Source organism: Microtus oregoni, unplaced genomic scaffold (genome assembly GCF_018167655.1).
Source record: "Microtus oregoni isolate MIOR12 unplaced genomic scaffold, Mior012 000072F_ref0000427, whole genome shotgun sequence".
NCBI classification, from domain to species: Eukaryota; Metazoa; Chordata; class Mammalia; order Rodentia; family Cricetidae; genus Microtus; species Microtus oregoni.
The window spans coordinates 8,191,824-8,206,297 of NW_024543979.1; the positions used below are offsets into that span (position 1 = coordinate 8,191,824).

Below are 14,474 nucleotides of genomic sequence, written 5' to 3' on the forward strand. Positions count from 1 at the left end.
GTATTGTGTATGGTGGGGGCAGGGAGGTGAATTCCCCTTCTTCACCGTGTATCAAGAGCTGGGTTAGGTCCGCCAGAAAATGTCTTGCTCTCAGAGAGCTAGTTTGTCATTCATTCATTCATGCCATAAATGAGGCCGTTATGGAGCGGCTGGGTTTAGCTCAGCAGGAGGAACTTGGGAACTGCTAACTCACCACCCAAAGTGACTTTGATTTGCATGAGCCGCTTTCTAAACTTTGCTTTGAACTACTTCCGTATTAGTTAACACGCAGAAGGTAAATTTAGTCGACATTTAGACTTGCATGGTTTAGCTGTTGAAATAAAATACACCGCTAAGCAATCTTGTTGAGAAAATACACTAAGTGTTCAATCGAGGAAGGCAAATTCTGAACAAGTCTCATGTCGTTTGGAGGGTTATTTTTTTGGAGTAGACAGGATTTTTAAGGAGCTTTGAAGAAAAAGCTGACGCTTATTATTCTAAAGATCTATTATTTGGAGGCTAGAGAAATGGCTCAGCAGTTAAGAGCACTGGCCGCTTTTCCAACAAACCTTTGTTCAATCCCAAGCACCCACATGGCAGTTCACAACCATCTGTAACTCCAGTTCCAGATCTGACACCCTCTTCTGGCCTCGGTGGCTACTAGGCACACCTATAGTACATAATCATTGATACAGGCAAAATACCCATACACAAAATAAAACAAGTCTTTTTAAAAGATCATTTTCCAATGTGCATGTGGTGTGAGTCTGCGCAGGTGTGAGCTCGTGAAGGCATCAATCAGATCCTCTTAGAGACGGAGTCATAATGGGTTTATAGCCACTGCTGTGACTTTGGTGAATCAAACTCAGGTCCTCTACAAGATTGCTTTCAACTGTTGAGCCACTTCTTCAGTCCTGAGTAAGCTATCTTTAGAACATTCCGATTTCTGTAAGTTATAGATGATGCAGAGTGTGCCCAGTGTAGTGGTTTGAATATCTGAGACCTCAAAGCCTGCCCCCTCGTGAGCACATCCTCCAACAAAGCCGTGGGTACTGTGACAAGGCCACACCTTGCTGTGAGCCTATAGGGACCCATTTTACTCAAACCACCACAGTTTGTTTTTCCATTCAAAGTGTTCTGCTCACTTTTGTCCATTTCCTTGGCCTCCTCTGCCATAATGCCCGTCAGTGAGGTTTATTTTTGAACGTGTCCTTACTTCGGGGCAGTACAGAATCCTGGCTCCTCTTAAATATTTCCTGCCTTTGTCCTGCAATCAGCTATTTCTCCAAAGAACCTAGTTTTGTAGAATTCTATAACAATCAGTTTGGTTGCTAGATATATGTGTTTCAGAGGAGATGGGATTTGCCTCCAGGATAGAACTCATAATTGCTTATAAAAAGTTAGGGACTCCAGTACACTGGTCCCCTCCCATCACAAACTGCTTGTGCTCAGGTATCACCTGGCCTTTGTCCCATGACCCTGTGAGTATGGGCTTAAGAACTGTTACCAGAAAGTGATAATGCCAAAGATATTCTGGTGTTAATACTGTGGGCAAGAACTCCTGATATTGGCAGGCTAACTCTGGTTTACAAATTGGATAAAACGGCTGTTGACCCGAGTTGTCTTCTCTCTAGGTTAGTGCTTCGGAGAAATTGCCTCTAAATATTACAAGAACTCTTAAGAGCAGACATGGTGATTCACACCTGTGATCTCTGTACTTGGAAGAGTTTGAGGCCAACCTAGGCTTGGGGGACCCTGATTTTATTTTATTTTTTTTAAAAAGACAATTAGTAAGACGTAGGATGAGAGAAGCCAAATGTGCAGCCAGACACTTCCTTTTCTGACTTTGATATTTATCTCACGTTTATTCACCCATCAAACATTTCTTCATTTCCTCGGATTGTGCTGCAGTCAGAGTCTGGGCTCGCCCAACGGCACGCCAATGGAGACTAGTGGAGGAAAGGAAAAGATAAAGTGGACAACCACCATTATTATCAGCTCATCTCTTAAGGTAAGGGGGCATTTAGACCACTGGTCTTCCATTACGAAGCTTGCAGCGCCTCATTGAAGACGGAATCCACAGTTAGGGAACAGGAAGTAAATGTGCCAAATGTAAGTTAGTTATGTATGTTCTGCCATCGCGTTCAGAACCCTACTTCCTAAGTGTGTGAAAGTTGGGAATGTTCTGGTGCCCTTTTTAGGTAGGGTGTCATTAGCTCAGGTCTCAAACTTGCTGTGGAGCAGAAGACACGGGAGTTCTGATCCTGCCTTGGCCTTCCTTCTACTGTGTGCGGTGCAGTGATTACCAGTGTGTCCTGCCATCCCGGCCCAGTGTTCTTTTATGTTTCCTTAGAGCCTCTTTTTAAAATGTCTGTTTATTTATTTGTTTATTTTTACTTTTGTGCTTACTTCATTTATTTTTCTGAGACAGGGTCTCATGTAGTGATACAAACTTCCAGCTGCTACAACTGAGATGGCCTTCAGCTCCTGATGTCCTGGTCCTCCTGCCCCTACATCCCAAGTGCTGGGCACACAGGCATGTGCTCCCGTGTGTCCTGTAGTGTATTCTGATTCTGAGTTCGCCAGTCCACTAAATACTCATTAGATCGGAGCCCCATGTCTGGTTGTCTCATCGCATTCAGAGATGTTCAGTGTTTCAAATGCGGTTTTTGATGTTATTTGCCAAAAAGATCCCAAGTAACAGATCTTTGTGATTCTTTGCTAAAAGAGTTGGTTACTGTAGACTTTTCTTATTATTTTCTTAAAATTTCACTTGCAAACATTTTATTTTTGACTCATATATTAAATATTGGGCCATTGTTTTCTCTTTTGTATTTTTGCAGAGTTGAGTGGTTTTCTTTTGTATTCTGTCCTAGTCCCATACTTCTTATATGCATATGTAGCTTAGAAATTAAGGCTATTGGTAGCCTTAATTAAGAATATTGCTAGCTAGTAAATAATTACAAAGATGAAAAAGAGTTAAAAAAAGAGCTGTTGTACTTTCAGGAAGGTTATATTTTTTATTTGTGATGTATAAACAAAATGAAACAGGTCTTTGCTGTTGTTGTTTTTTTCTGGGGGGAGTGTTTTGAGACAGGGTTTCTCTGTGTAGCTCTAGCTGTCCTGGAACTCACTCTGTAGACCAGGCTGGCCTCGAACTCACAGAGATCCTTCTGCCTCTGCCTCCTGAGTACTGGGATTAAAGTGTGCACCATCACTGCCTGGCTGATATACTCCTTTTTTTAATTTTAAAGATATGATGAGCATCTTAGGCAGTTTGGCTCTTACATACTACTGCATCTTTCCATATTTTTTTCAGTTTTTGCTAAAATTTTCAACATATTTCATCTCCTTACAGATAGAAAGCAGACCTATTTTAAGATAAGTGTCTGTTAGCCTGACTGTCTAGATCCCTTGTGGACCCATTTTTATTAGCTACTGTTTACGGTAGTTCTCTGTCATGTCAACTTACTGGTGTGTGTCTGTGTATTATAATTTATATTTTAAAAATTATACAAGTAATTTGAAGTCTTTAATATATTTAGAAGAGTATGCTCTTCTACAAAGGCCTTAATTCTATAATAGAATTAAATTGATGCTGTTTGTCAGGCAAAACAGAAAACTTCATTTTAGATGAATAATGCATCAATAGAAGTCCTAAATATTACATAAGACTTTTAAAAATTGCCTTACCGAACTGGTCACTGCAGAGCACCTGTGTAAGCTCCTGATTTGATTCCAGCACTGGAAACAAATCTCACGTTTGTAATTCAGATTTGACTGAGAGCTGTTTATCTGCTAAATTTGGCCAACCAAGCCGTATATTATCAGTTAACCTTCTGTGCCTCTAGAACTGGGAAAGCAGGCACTCGGTTTCCTTCTGTAATGGGCTTTGGGAAGCCCTGGTTGAGAAATGTTTCTCCACAGCGCTGTAGGTAGCAATCGAGCGTCCCTTTAATCCAGCTCCAGGGACTGCGGTGGTCTGAAGCTGGCTGTGTCCCTGTGAGATCTGCTCTACTTTGTCAACAGCTCTACCCAGCTTTCACTCTGCCTGTCTCGAATTGGCAGGTGCCCTTGGGGAAGAGATGGCCTAGATGCTGCGGTCATATCTTTGAATTTTTGTATAGATCTTGACCTTATAATTTCTCGCTCTCCTGCTAGCTCTTTGATGCATTTGTACAGATTTGTTTTCAAACTGTCATTTTCAAGTTTCTTCAGCAGGAGAGTTGACCTAAATTACCGAATCTGCTATTGCTGGAAGCAGTGCACAATTTAAAAACCACACAAGAAAGGGCCATGGTTGAACTCCTGGACAAAGCCTCAGTAACATAAAATACTCTATTTAGGAAAAAAAAGTAGCATATATTTTAGACTATACACTTAAATTATATTTTTCTAAAGGAAAATGTAAAGTCAGTTTAGGTAAGGTGTGTGTGCGTGCGCACACGCATGTGTGTGGTGTATGTATACATGTATGTGGGTGCAAATGGTTGTACACACCTTGCAGAGGCCACAGGAGGATGTCATGTGTCCTGCTCTTCCTTCCTTATCCTCCTAATTCTCTCACTGACTCTGGGCCTAGGCTGGTGGCCAGCAAGTCCAGTACTGGGGTTATAGACATGTGGCCATGGCTTTTTTCAGACCACTTCTAGGGACTTGAACTTGGCGTGGCCAGGAAGTGCTCTTCCCCATTGAGTTATCCCCCAGCACATGGGTAATTTTTTTTTTAATGTAAAGGCTAACAAACTTGAGTTCTAGCCAATTAGGATATATATTAACCACTTAGGTTTTAGCCCTTTGCCTGATATGATCTAGTATTTTAGGTAGATTAGTAAGAAAGGTAATTATTTTTAATGGTAATACTTAAATCATCATACAGCAGTGCTGCCTCTCTGTTTCTGGCTCACCACAGGAAATGTAAACAATGATCAGGAAGCTGGTTGTCACCTAGAGGGTATTCTGTGTGTGTGTGTGTTGGCCTCTCCACCCCTAAGAAACAACTCCAGCCTCTTCCACAGCCACACACTAGTGCACATAAGAACCCACAGCCACACACTAGTGCACATAAGAACCCACAGCCACACACTAGTGCACATAAGAACCCACAGCCACACACTAGTGCACGTAAGAACCCACTGCCACACACTAGTGCACGTAAGAACCCACTGCCACACACTAGTGCACGTAAGAACCCACTGCCACACACTAGTGCACATAAGAACCCACTGCTACACACTAGTGCACATAAGAACCCACTGCCGCACACTAGTGCACATAAGAACCCACAGCCACACACTAGTGCACATAAGAACCCACTGCCAGATCGTTTCTTAAAAAGAAGTTTCCCCAAAGCCAGTAAAAGAGCCCCTGTTCCCCCTGTTAGGAGTTCCACAAGAGGACCAAGCTACACAACTGTAACACATATGCAGAAGGCCTAGGTCAGTCCCATGCAGACGCCCTGGTTGTCAGTTCAGTCTCTGAGCCCTGATGAGCCCAGGTTAGTTGATTCTGTGGCTTTTCTTGTGGTATCCTTGACTCCTCTGGCTCCTTTCCTGGATGGAGACAGAAGAGGGAGTTGAGAGGAAGTGGGAGGTGGGGGAGATGGACTGGGAGTGGAGGATGGGGTCAGGCTGTGGCTGGGATGTAAAGTAAACAGATGAATTGCTGGGCAGTGGTGGCACATGCCTTTTGTTTGGTTGGTTTTTTAAGTTATTTATTTATTTTCATTTTATGTATATTGGTGTTTTGCCTGCATGTATGTCTGTGTAAGGGTGTTGAGTCCCCTGGAACTGGAGTTACAGACAGTTGTGAGCTGCCATGTGGGTGCTGGGACTTGAACCTAGGTCCTTTGGAAGAGCAGCCAGTGCTCTTAACCGCTGAGCCATCTCTCCAGCTCCTGGTTTTTGGTTTTTTAAGACAGAGTTTCTCAGTGTAACACTCCTTGCTGTCCTATAACTCACTCTGTAGACCAGCCTGGCCTTGAACTCAAAGAGATTCTCCTGCCTCTGCCTCTCAAGTGCTGGGATCAAAGGTGTGCACAGGTCTTTAATCCCAGCACTTGAGGTGGGGGGCAGAGGCAGGCAGCTTTCTGTGGTCAGCTTGGTCTACATGAGTTCCAGGACAGCCACAGCTACACAAAGAAACATTGTCTTGAAAAACAGAAGAAAAAGTAAAAAAAAAAAAAAAAAAAAAAAAAAAAAAAAAGAGTTTTCTGTGGTTCTTGTAGTTTTTAGCTCTGAACACTGCTCCCTGGTTTGTCTCTATCAGGAATGGTCTCACTCCTCTTTGTGTCTGGGGATAAATCTTTTTAAGTGGAACAGTGACAAAACAAACCATTGAACACTTTTTAGTCCTAGTTGTAATAAAAATCATTTAAGGCATGTCTTATGTTTGTGTTTCTGAAAATTTTTTCAAGAGTTATGAAATTGCAACTGCCCTAGAAAATCGAAGCCACAAGGTTCGGTACTCAGATACATTGGAAAGAGGATCGATTGTCTTCTCTCTGTCTGGTATGGTATATTTGCTAATTGCCTTTACTTCCTTTTAAATATGTGGATGTACATATTAATTTTTGAAATTCAGTAGCAATATAATGCTTAATATGTTATCTTTTAGAAGAGTATACGGGCTGCATTTTGCTTTTGCTGCAAAATCACGCATATGGCCAACTGTAGGACTCGTCCCTTTGGTTAAATGGGATCTGGTAGGGGATGGAAAAGTGCTTGCTTTGGGACTGAGGCGAAAATAGAAAAGTCTCCTTCTTTCTTTCTCTCTCTCTCTCTCTCTCTCTCTCTTTCTCTCTCTCTCTCTGTATATATATGTGTGTGTGTGTATGTATATATATATGTATATATAATATATATATATATTAAAGTTAACAGAGGCCAGCAGTAAACCTTGGCCAAATTTACATACCCAAACCAATATATGATGTTTTCCCATTAGTTTTATTTGCTGGAAAAAAAAATCATTGGAGAACTTTATGGGAACAAATAAACGTTCTGAAATTCTAAAATTGTGGGTGAGTCATGGGCAAAGTGCAGGACTAAATTAGGCTAAGAAGGTGTGGGAATATTGAGGTGCAGCTCCATCTGTGCTTGGGAAGCGAGACGTGACAGGGGGGTGGAGGAAGGGAGCCATCTCCGTCTGTGTCCAGCCACAGTGCAGGCTGTCCAAGGCCAGCCTGGACCACACAGTAAGACCATCTCAAAATAAGAAAGAAAGAGAAGATTCTATTAGGAGGGTTACCACTCTAGCAGAGAATTTGGATGGCAGGTGCTTTCCGAGTCATCTAGAAAGACCTTCATGCTGAAAATTACCTGGGTCCAAAATTATTCCTCTTGGCTGAATAGAAAACACTCCAGAGAGAAAGAAGTCAAGTGTTCTTGGTGACTTGATGTTTTAGTTATCATATGTATGTTTAACCCTCTGACAAGCCCCACAGAGAACTACTCTCTCCATGTCCTGGAGGACAGTGAGGATCAGAGAGGTCACGTAAAGTGCACAAATGCATTCAGTCACTGATCACACGCTGCTGTCTAGACTTACCTACACGTTCACGCCACAGCTAACCCAGGTTTCCCCTAAGACCACTGTGATGAATTGGCCCCATGCCGGACACCAGGTATCTGCTCACTGGGGTTGTTTCATTTACCTGATTCCTGAGCTTCTAGGAAGGTTTCCAACAAAAGTTTTGAAGATTTGCTTTAAACTACCTATCTCGTTGATTTTTAGCTTTTGAAAGTCAACACGGGATCTTCCAAGGTGCAGAAGGGTTAACACATGGAGTGCTTGCACGGTAGTGGGTGTGGGAAGGGCATGGCTCCTTCCTGGATGCCTGTCCCTGGCTGTTTATTGTGTCCTTTAGAATAGCCTTTCTAATAAGACAGTAAATGTTTCCAAAAGTACTTTAGTATGAAATATATTTTGAGACAAGTTCTAGCCAGGCAGTGGTAATGCACGCCTTTACTCCCAGCACTCAGGAGGCAGAGGCAAGTGGATCTCTGATGTGGGAGTGTCATATATCAATCTGTTGATTTCATTGGTTAAGCAATAAAGAAACGGCTTGGCCCTGTGGGTGGAGTAAACAGAACAAAATGCTGGGAGGAAGAGGAAGTGAGGTCAGACTCCACAGCTCTCCTCTCGGGAGCAGACACCTGAGAGAGACACCATGCCCCGCTCCCAGACAGACACACGCCATGAAGCTCCGACCCAGGATGGACTAGGCTAGAATCTTCCCGGTAAGACCGGTTCTCACAGATTATTAGAGATGGGTTGATCGGGATATCAGAATTAGCCGGTAAGGGCTAGAGCTGAAGGGCCAAGCAGTATTTAAATGAATACAGTTTGTGTGTTGTTATTTCGGGGCATAAGCTAGCCAGGCAGCTGGGGTGCCAGGGACGCAGCCCCCCGCCACTCTTATTACTACAGATCTCTGTGAATTCAAGGCCAGCCTGGTCTACAGATTGAGTTCCAGGACAGGCTCCAAAGCTACATAGAGAAATCGTATCTCGAAAAACCAAGAGAGAGAGAGAGAGGAAGAGACAAGTTGTTATTTTATAGTCCTGGCTGGTTCCGTAGTGCAGGATGGTTTTGAACTCACGATTCTCCTGTTTCAGTGTTCCATATGCTGAGATTGTACATGTGCACTACCACACCTGGATTGAAGGGTTGACTTTTAAAATAGACTTAATCTTTTAATTAAAATTAGGCATCACTTTTTATGTGCCCAGTGCCTTAGGTAGAAAAAAAAAATTACTGGGCAGTGTTTTCCCTTTAAATACTTGGAACAGTCACTCTGCTATAAAGAGCATGGCAAAGAAAGGCTCAAACCACCTTGTAATATAAAGATTATAACAACAGATTTATATGAATGTGTAAATGAGTTTGGGGTCCCTCATCTTATGGAATTCACTTTATATGACCACATTATATTCACCTTTTGTAGGAGTTGCATTTTTATTGGTGGATGCTAAGGAATGTGTATCAACGGAGGAAATATTTCTAACCAAAATTGAGACGTTTATTAACATTCACCAGAATAGTATTTTGGTTCTGTTTGCCCCACTCCATGGGCCTGAAGAATGGAATCTCATGTTCAGGATTCATCAGAGGTATGGACCAGAGCACAGCCCAGGGTTTTGTTTGTATTGTTTACACTGCTTTGTTTACTTCAGTTCTTAATGCTTGTAGGCAGTTGAGTTTTGTTTTGCTAGAAGACAAACTTTATAACCTGCCATTTGTAACCAAACAGGGCAGACAGCTGTTCCTTAGGTTAGGACTAGAGTTGATTTGGTGACAGACCTATTCTACAAAAGCAAGCCAAAGTGAGCTCTGAATTCTGGTCACACAGCCACCTCAGATCCTGTAAGGACAATGCAGGGCGTGACTGGATGAGCCTGGGACAGAGTAGAGCGCAGTCTCTCAGTCCTGCTGTCAACAGCAAATGTGAACCCCCCCCCCACTCTTTTCAGGTTTTTGGGCAGTAACTTACGAATACTTCCTGTACACAACACAGCAAATGCTGCTGACCTCATGTGCACTATAGCTAAGGTAAGTCCCGGGGGGAGAGGTACTCATACACAAATACACGTTGGCCAGAGATTTTAAGGTTTTTGTTTTTAAATACATTTTTGAGATAATTACTCCATTTCTTCCTCCCCTTGCTTCCTTAAAGCCCTCCCATGCACCCCAACTCTTTCAAGTTTATGGCCTTTTTCTTTAGTTGTTACACGTATGTGTTCCTAAATATATAAATACAACCTGTGCAGTCCCTTTAATATTACTTGTATGTGTAGGATTTCAGGCTGACCACTTAGTACTAGATAACCAGTGTGGGGCTCCCCTGGAGGCTGTATCTCCTGATGTCAGCATCCCAAGCTGCCTGCAGTGCTTCGCCTAGACTTGGCTTCTCATGCTCTCTCCCCTTCCATGTTAGCACGTCTACTGGTGTCTCTTTTATGGCGTGTTTAGACATCCATACTGATGAGACTTCATGGGTATAGCTTCTGACATTTCTAGGAGACACAGTCTCCCAGAAAACTCCCCACTGTCTCTTTAAAACGCTTTGGGACCCTTTCTGCAAGGACCCAGCCTCAGATGCAGAAGCCATCGGCCCTTGGCTCTGCATCCTCATCAAAGAGAAGTTTCCTGGATGAGGGGCGAGGCCCAAACTTATCTGTCACTAGGACAAATATTTAAAGTGTAGTTAGGGATTGTGCTGGTTTAGAGAAGTGGTGGTTGTGGGTTCTCCAAGTTCATGACTTCACTAGTCCCAGGGAGTTGGCTAGGTTCCTGGTAGCATGCATGACCTCCCTCTTGTTGACCAGGTCTTACATCCAGGTAGTTCCTGGTTCCTGCTAAGACATGAGTACATGACCGCCCTCTTGTTGACCAGGTCTTATGTCCAGTTAGTTCTTGGTTCTGCTAGTTCTTGGTTCCTGCTAAGACATGAGTGCATGACCTCCCTCTTGTTGACCAGGTCTTACGTCCAGGTAGTTCTTGGTTCTGCTAAGACATGAGTGCATGACCGCCCTCTTGTTGACCAGGTCTTATGTCCAGGTAGTTCTTGGTTCTGCTAAGACATGAGTACATGACCGCCCTCTTGTTGACCAGGTCTTATGTCCAGGTAGTTCTTGGTTCTGCTAAGACATGAGTGCATGACCGCCCTCTTGTTGACCAGGTCTTATGTCCAGGTAGTTCTTGGTTCTGCTAAGACATGAGTGCCACTACTGCACCTATGTTGTTGTCACGCTGGTCACTGTGGTCACAGGCGGCACAGCTGGGGAGGACTGTGGGTTGCTTCCGTCATTTGGAAGCTTGCATGGCATCTTCTGGGACCATGAAAGCTAGTTCCTAGAAAGTCGTCAGGTCCACTCTAGCTCTGGGCCTCAGTGCCCTGTGTCTGAAGTGTGTAGAGCCTTCAGCAATAGGGACTTACCTTCCACATGTGGAGCAGCCAAGGGCAACAGCCACAGCCTGTAATGTTCGGGAGTCTCTTGGACAACCCCTCCAGCAACTCAAAAGAGGACTTCTCATGCCGAGTGATGGGGTTTTTGTTAGATTGTTTATGGCTCTTGGAAGCATTGACAGCCCAAGTGAGAGGATCTAAAGCATGCCACAACTCCAGTAAAATGAATTTTTAAATATATGTCCTACAGAAAGACTGTTTCGGTAACCGCTGTTACATGTTTACATCTCCCTCCAGACTACCTCCAAGCCAGCCTTAGACAGCATCTGCTATAGAATGGTGACAACCAAAGCTTACATCATAGAGCAAAGCCCTGTTTGGAGAACACTCCAAAAGATAAAACTGAGTACTGATTCAGTTAGTCCAAATTCAGAGTTTTGATTGTAAGTGTTCATTTAGAAAAATATAAAAATAATTAAACTTATTAAATTATAACGTCCAAATGTCTATTAAGACGATTTATATTTAAAATAATATGTATACAATTAAACATGGTTTTATTTTGGGAGTTTGGTTGAGTGATTCCTTTAATATTCTGGAGTGTAGTTGTGTGGGACAGTGCTACTCGGGCATATATAGGCCCTTGCTATAAACACTGGAAAAGCAAAGAGAAAATAATTGGTACAGTATGTGGACAAATAAAGCATTTTGACTACATTTTTTGATGTTATAAAACAAATTAGTTTGTATCAAATCTTCTAAAGAAGTACTTAAAAAAAAAATTATTTTATGTGTATGGATGTTTTGCCTGTGTGTGTGTGTGTGTATCACATGGGTGCCTGGAAAAGCGGCAAGACCGCGCCATCCCTCCAGGCTCTGGGAGGTGAAGGCTGTGTACCACTCATCTGTATATCAGAAACTGACAAGCCCCCAACTGTATTTTTCTAGAACTAAGTTCCTGTGTTCCTGCAAATAATTTTTTGACATTGTAAAACATACTGGAAACATCATCTTATTGATATTTATTTATGAAGCAGAATTTTTACTTTATTCCAACATTTTCTTCAGAGGTAGACTTTGTTTTGATTTCAATGAGTTCTTCTACTCGAGCTAGAACACTTTCAATCAAGTCAAATGTGAAAAGAGCTGAATGCAGGACCTGAATACCAAGAAAAGAGCGTTACTATGGTCATTACTAGTCTTTTTGGGAGAGGGTCTCGTGAAGGAGCCCAGACTGGCCTCCAACTGGCAATCCTCCTGTGTCAGCAGGGTTCCAGGCCCACGTCCCCACACCCAGCAGAAATCTGTGTTATTAACGCGGTTTCTAAAGCAAAGCATAGAACAGACCTCAGACTGGATGTAGCTTAAAATTTTGGAAGTTACCTGAAGTTGCATTTCAGGAGGCATAGCAGGGATTTCTTCTCCACCTACAGTCACAGAGCAGACGCCTTTGCACGTCGAGGCTGCTGCAAGGGAAGAAAGGACCTTTCACATGCTGCCAGCTCAGCAGCCCCAGGGTCGGCACTGGGCAAATAAATGTTTTACTGCCAGACTTTATTACATCTATCTATGAACTTTGTGTGTGGGGTCACAGGACAACTTGGAGGACTTGGTTCTCTTCTTCTACTGCTTGGGCCCCAAAGATTTAACTGAGGCTTAGGGCTTGGCAGACGGCAAGCGCCTATTGGGCCATCCTGTCACCTTTCAGATTTTAATAACAATTTAATAATAATTTACAAGCTACTTTAATCATTGATAATTTTAAATTGTGTCAGTGAGGTAACACCTTACAAAATATTTGTTACCAACAAATAAAATTAAACACTAGAATTGTGCAATGTGAGCGGATTCTTTAGGAAACAGCTTTATTGGTTAAGAATCATTTTAATTACACAAATAAAGCTTTCATGGCCTCTCACTTTTGCATAAATGAACATATACTAAAATGTGATAGTTTGGGGCTGAGAGCACTTAGCACTCTAATAGCACCCACACGGAGGTTCAGAAACACCTGCTCCATTTCCAAGTGATCCACCCCCTCTTCTGACTTCCATGGGCTCATACACACGTATGATACACAAATATGCACACACACATAAAATATTTTTAAAAATATGATCATTTCAGAATTTGAATTTCAGACTTAATGGAAAATAAAACTACATGCCACTAACCTTGGCTGTTTCGTTGGCTGTTTTTAATTTCTGCTTCATAATGTGCTTTTGACATATTAAGTCCTATATGAAGTGGCTTTAAAAAATTATTTTCAATCTTTCCAAGTTCTGTCCATAATCCAGTCTGTTCAGAAGATTAAATGAACAAATTAGTTCCTTGGTTCAGCATCCAGAGGATGCCTTCTGTTAAAGCACATGCACTGCTGGGAGAGACAGCCGTGCTGGTGTTGTCAGAATACTACAACCGACACGGCAGCACACTGCTCACCACTGTGACATCCTGCCATCTCCACACCACTTTAAGAAGGCCTCCTCACTGGACTATCAGTCAGTGTGCTTGGCCACAGGTCACATTCTAGGGATTTGTTCTCTTTCCTACTCATGGAGACTTTTAAAACCGAAATAATTTGACCAAGGTAGATGGTTACTTTAGCATTATTTTGTCATATGTCCGAGAAGTTTTCATGTCAAGATCATTTACAACTGTGGTACAAAAAAGGGGACAGTAATGAAGTTTTAACTTAACCTTTTTTTTTTTTTTTTTAAAGAAAAAGGACAGATAAATACAAGAAATTGGTGGTATAAGACTCCAGGTACTCTTTACACCAGAAAATAGAGTTTACAAAGGGAATTCAGTTATCTGTAACCCTGAGAATGAGATGGAACACTTTACAGTGAGCTCATGGGAATCTTCTGTAACAACTGATAATGATGACTCCACATGCCTTTCCCTGAAATCTCTGGAGCGTTCATGCATTGCTAGCAGGGATGTTAATCTGTCCAGTCACTACAGAAATTGGTATCAAGGTTCCTCAAAAAACTACAAAAGAACATGAATCAAAGCTAGCACACGTAGTGATTCTCACACACCCAGGTTACATCCAAGCTAGGTGCCCATCAACAGAGGACAGAAAGAATGCCATGTGTACATGGCGGAGTATCAGTCACCATAGTCAAAGTGCCTTCCCAGAAGAGTGCATGAAACTGAAGTTAATCTGATGTGAAATCAGATACTCAGACAGTCCTCATATGCAGAACCCAGCTTTTTTAAAGAGAAAGACATGAAAACAGAAGAGGGACTACTTGAGAGAGGAACTAGCGGGAGAGCGGGAGGAGGCCAGAGTGTAAATGGGGTTCACAACGACAGACGTATTTTATGTGCACCTGTGAAAGTGTCATAATGAAATGCATTATTTGGCCAAATAATATATGCTAGTAAAAAGACTTTCAAAAAATCCACCTTCTGCTGGGAAATGCAGACGTCTAAAGAGAAACTAGATAGGGATTCAGATTTAATACCTATCAGTGCATTCAACATCTATGGACTCGGTAAACAAACAAGGGTGCATTTTATGATGATTAGATTGCAGAGGTCCCTTTAAATCAATGTCCAATGAAGGAGAGTGCAAGAA

At 42.4% G+C, this 14,474-nt stretch overlaps 2 protein-coding genes across 5 annotated transcripts in view; one reads left to right on the forward strand and one right to left on the reverse strand.

Moving 5' to 3' along the window:
- Positions 1-1,921: 1,921 nt before the first annotated feature.
- On the forward strand, positions 1,922-11,329 carry CUNH1orf146 (chromosome unknown C1orf146 homolog). Its single transcript, XM_041641981.1, has 5 exons — positions 1,922-1,990; positions 6,395-6,488; positions 8,927-9,092; positions 9,453-9,531; positions 11,186-11,329. Exons 1-5 carry the CDS (start codon positions 1,922-1,924, stop codon positions 11,327-11,329), a joined length of 552 nt encoding a protein of 183 aa, XP_041497915.1.
- Positions 11,330-11,893: 564 nt separating this feature from the next.
- The window catches only part of Glmn (glomulin, FKBP associated protein), a 30,215-nt gene continuing 27,634 nt past the window's right edge, over positions 11,894-14,474 (reverse strand). For 3 of the 4 annotated variants that reach the window (XM_041642115.1, XM_041642117.1, XM_041642116.1), the window contains exons 17-19: positions 13,063-13,186; positions 12,272-12,354; positions 11,894-12,047 (exon numbers count right to left, since the gene is read on the reverse strand). In XM_041642115.1, coding sequence (XP_041498049.1) covers positions 11,931-12,047; positions 12,272-12,354; positions 13,063-13,186 — 324 coding nt within the window. In that variant the 3' untranslated portion in view covers positions 11,894-11,930. The remainder of the gene's footprint in view (positions 12,048-12,271; positions 12,355-13,062; positions 13,187-14,474) is intronic. The other variant, XM_041642118.1, reaches the window with a different exon arrangement.

Bases quoted from the DNA above. Each gene is read 5' to 3' on its own strand.
- CUNH1orf146 (XM_041641981.1), top strand. From the start codon at position 1,922: ATGGAGACTAGTGGAGGAAAGGAAAAGATAAAGTGGACAACCACCATT. The intron at 1,991-6,394 runs GTAAGGGGGCAT...AATTTTTTCAAG, and splicing joins TTATCAGCTCATCTCTTAAG to AGTTATGAAATTGCAACTGC. The intron at 9,532-11,185 runs GTAAGTCCCGGG...ATCTCCCTCCAG, and splicing joins TCATGTGCACTATAGCTAAG to ACTACCTCCAAGCCAGCCTT.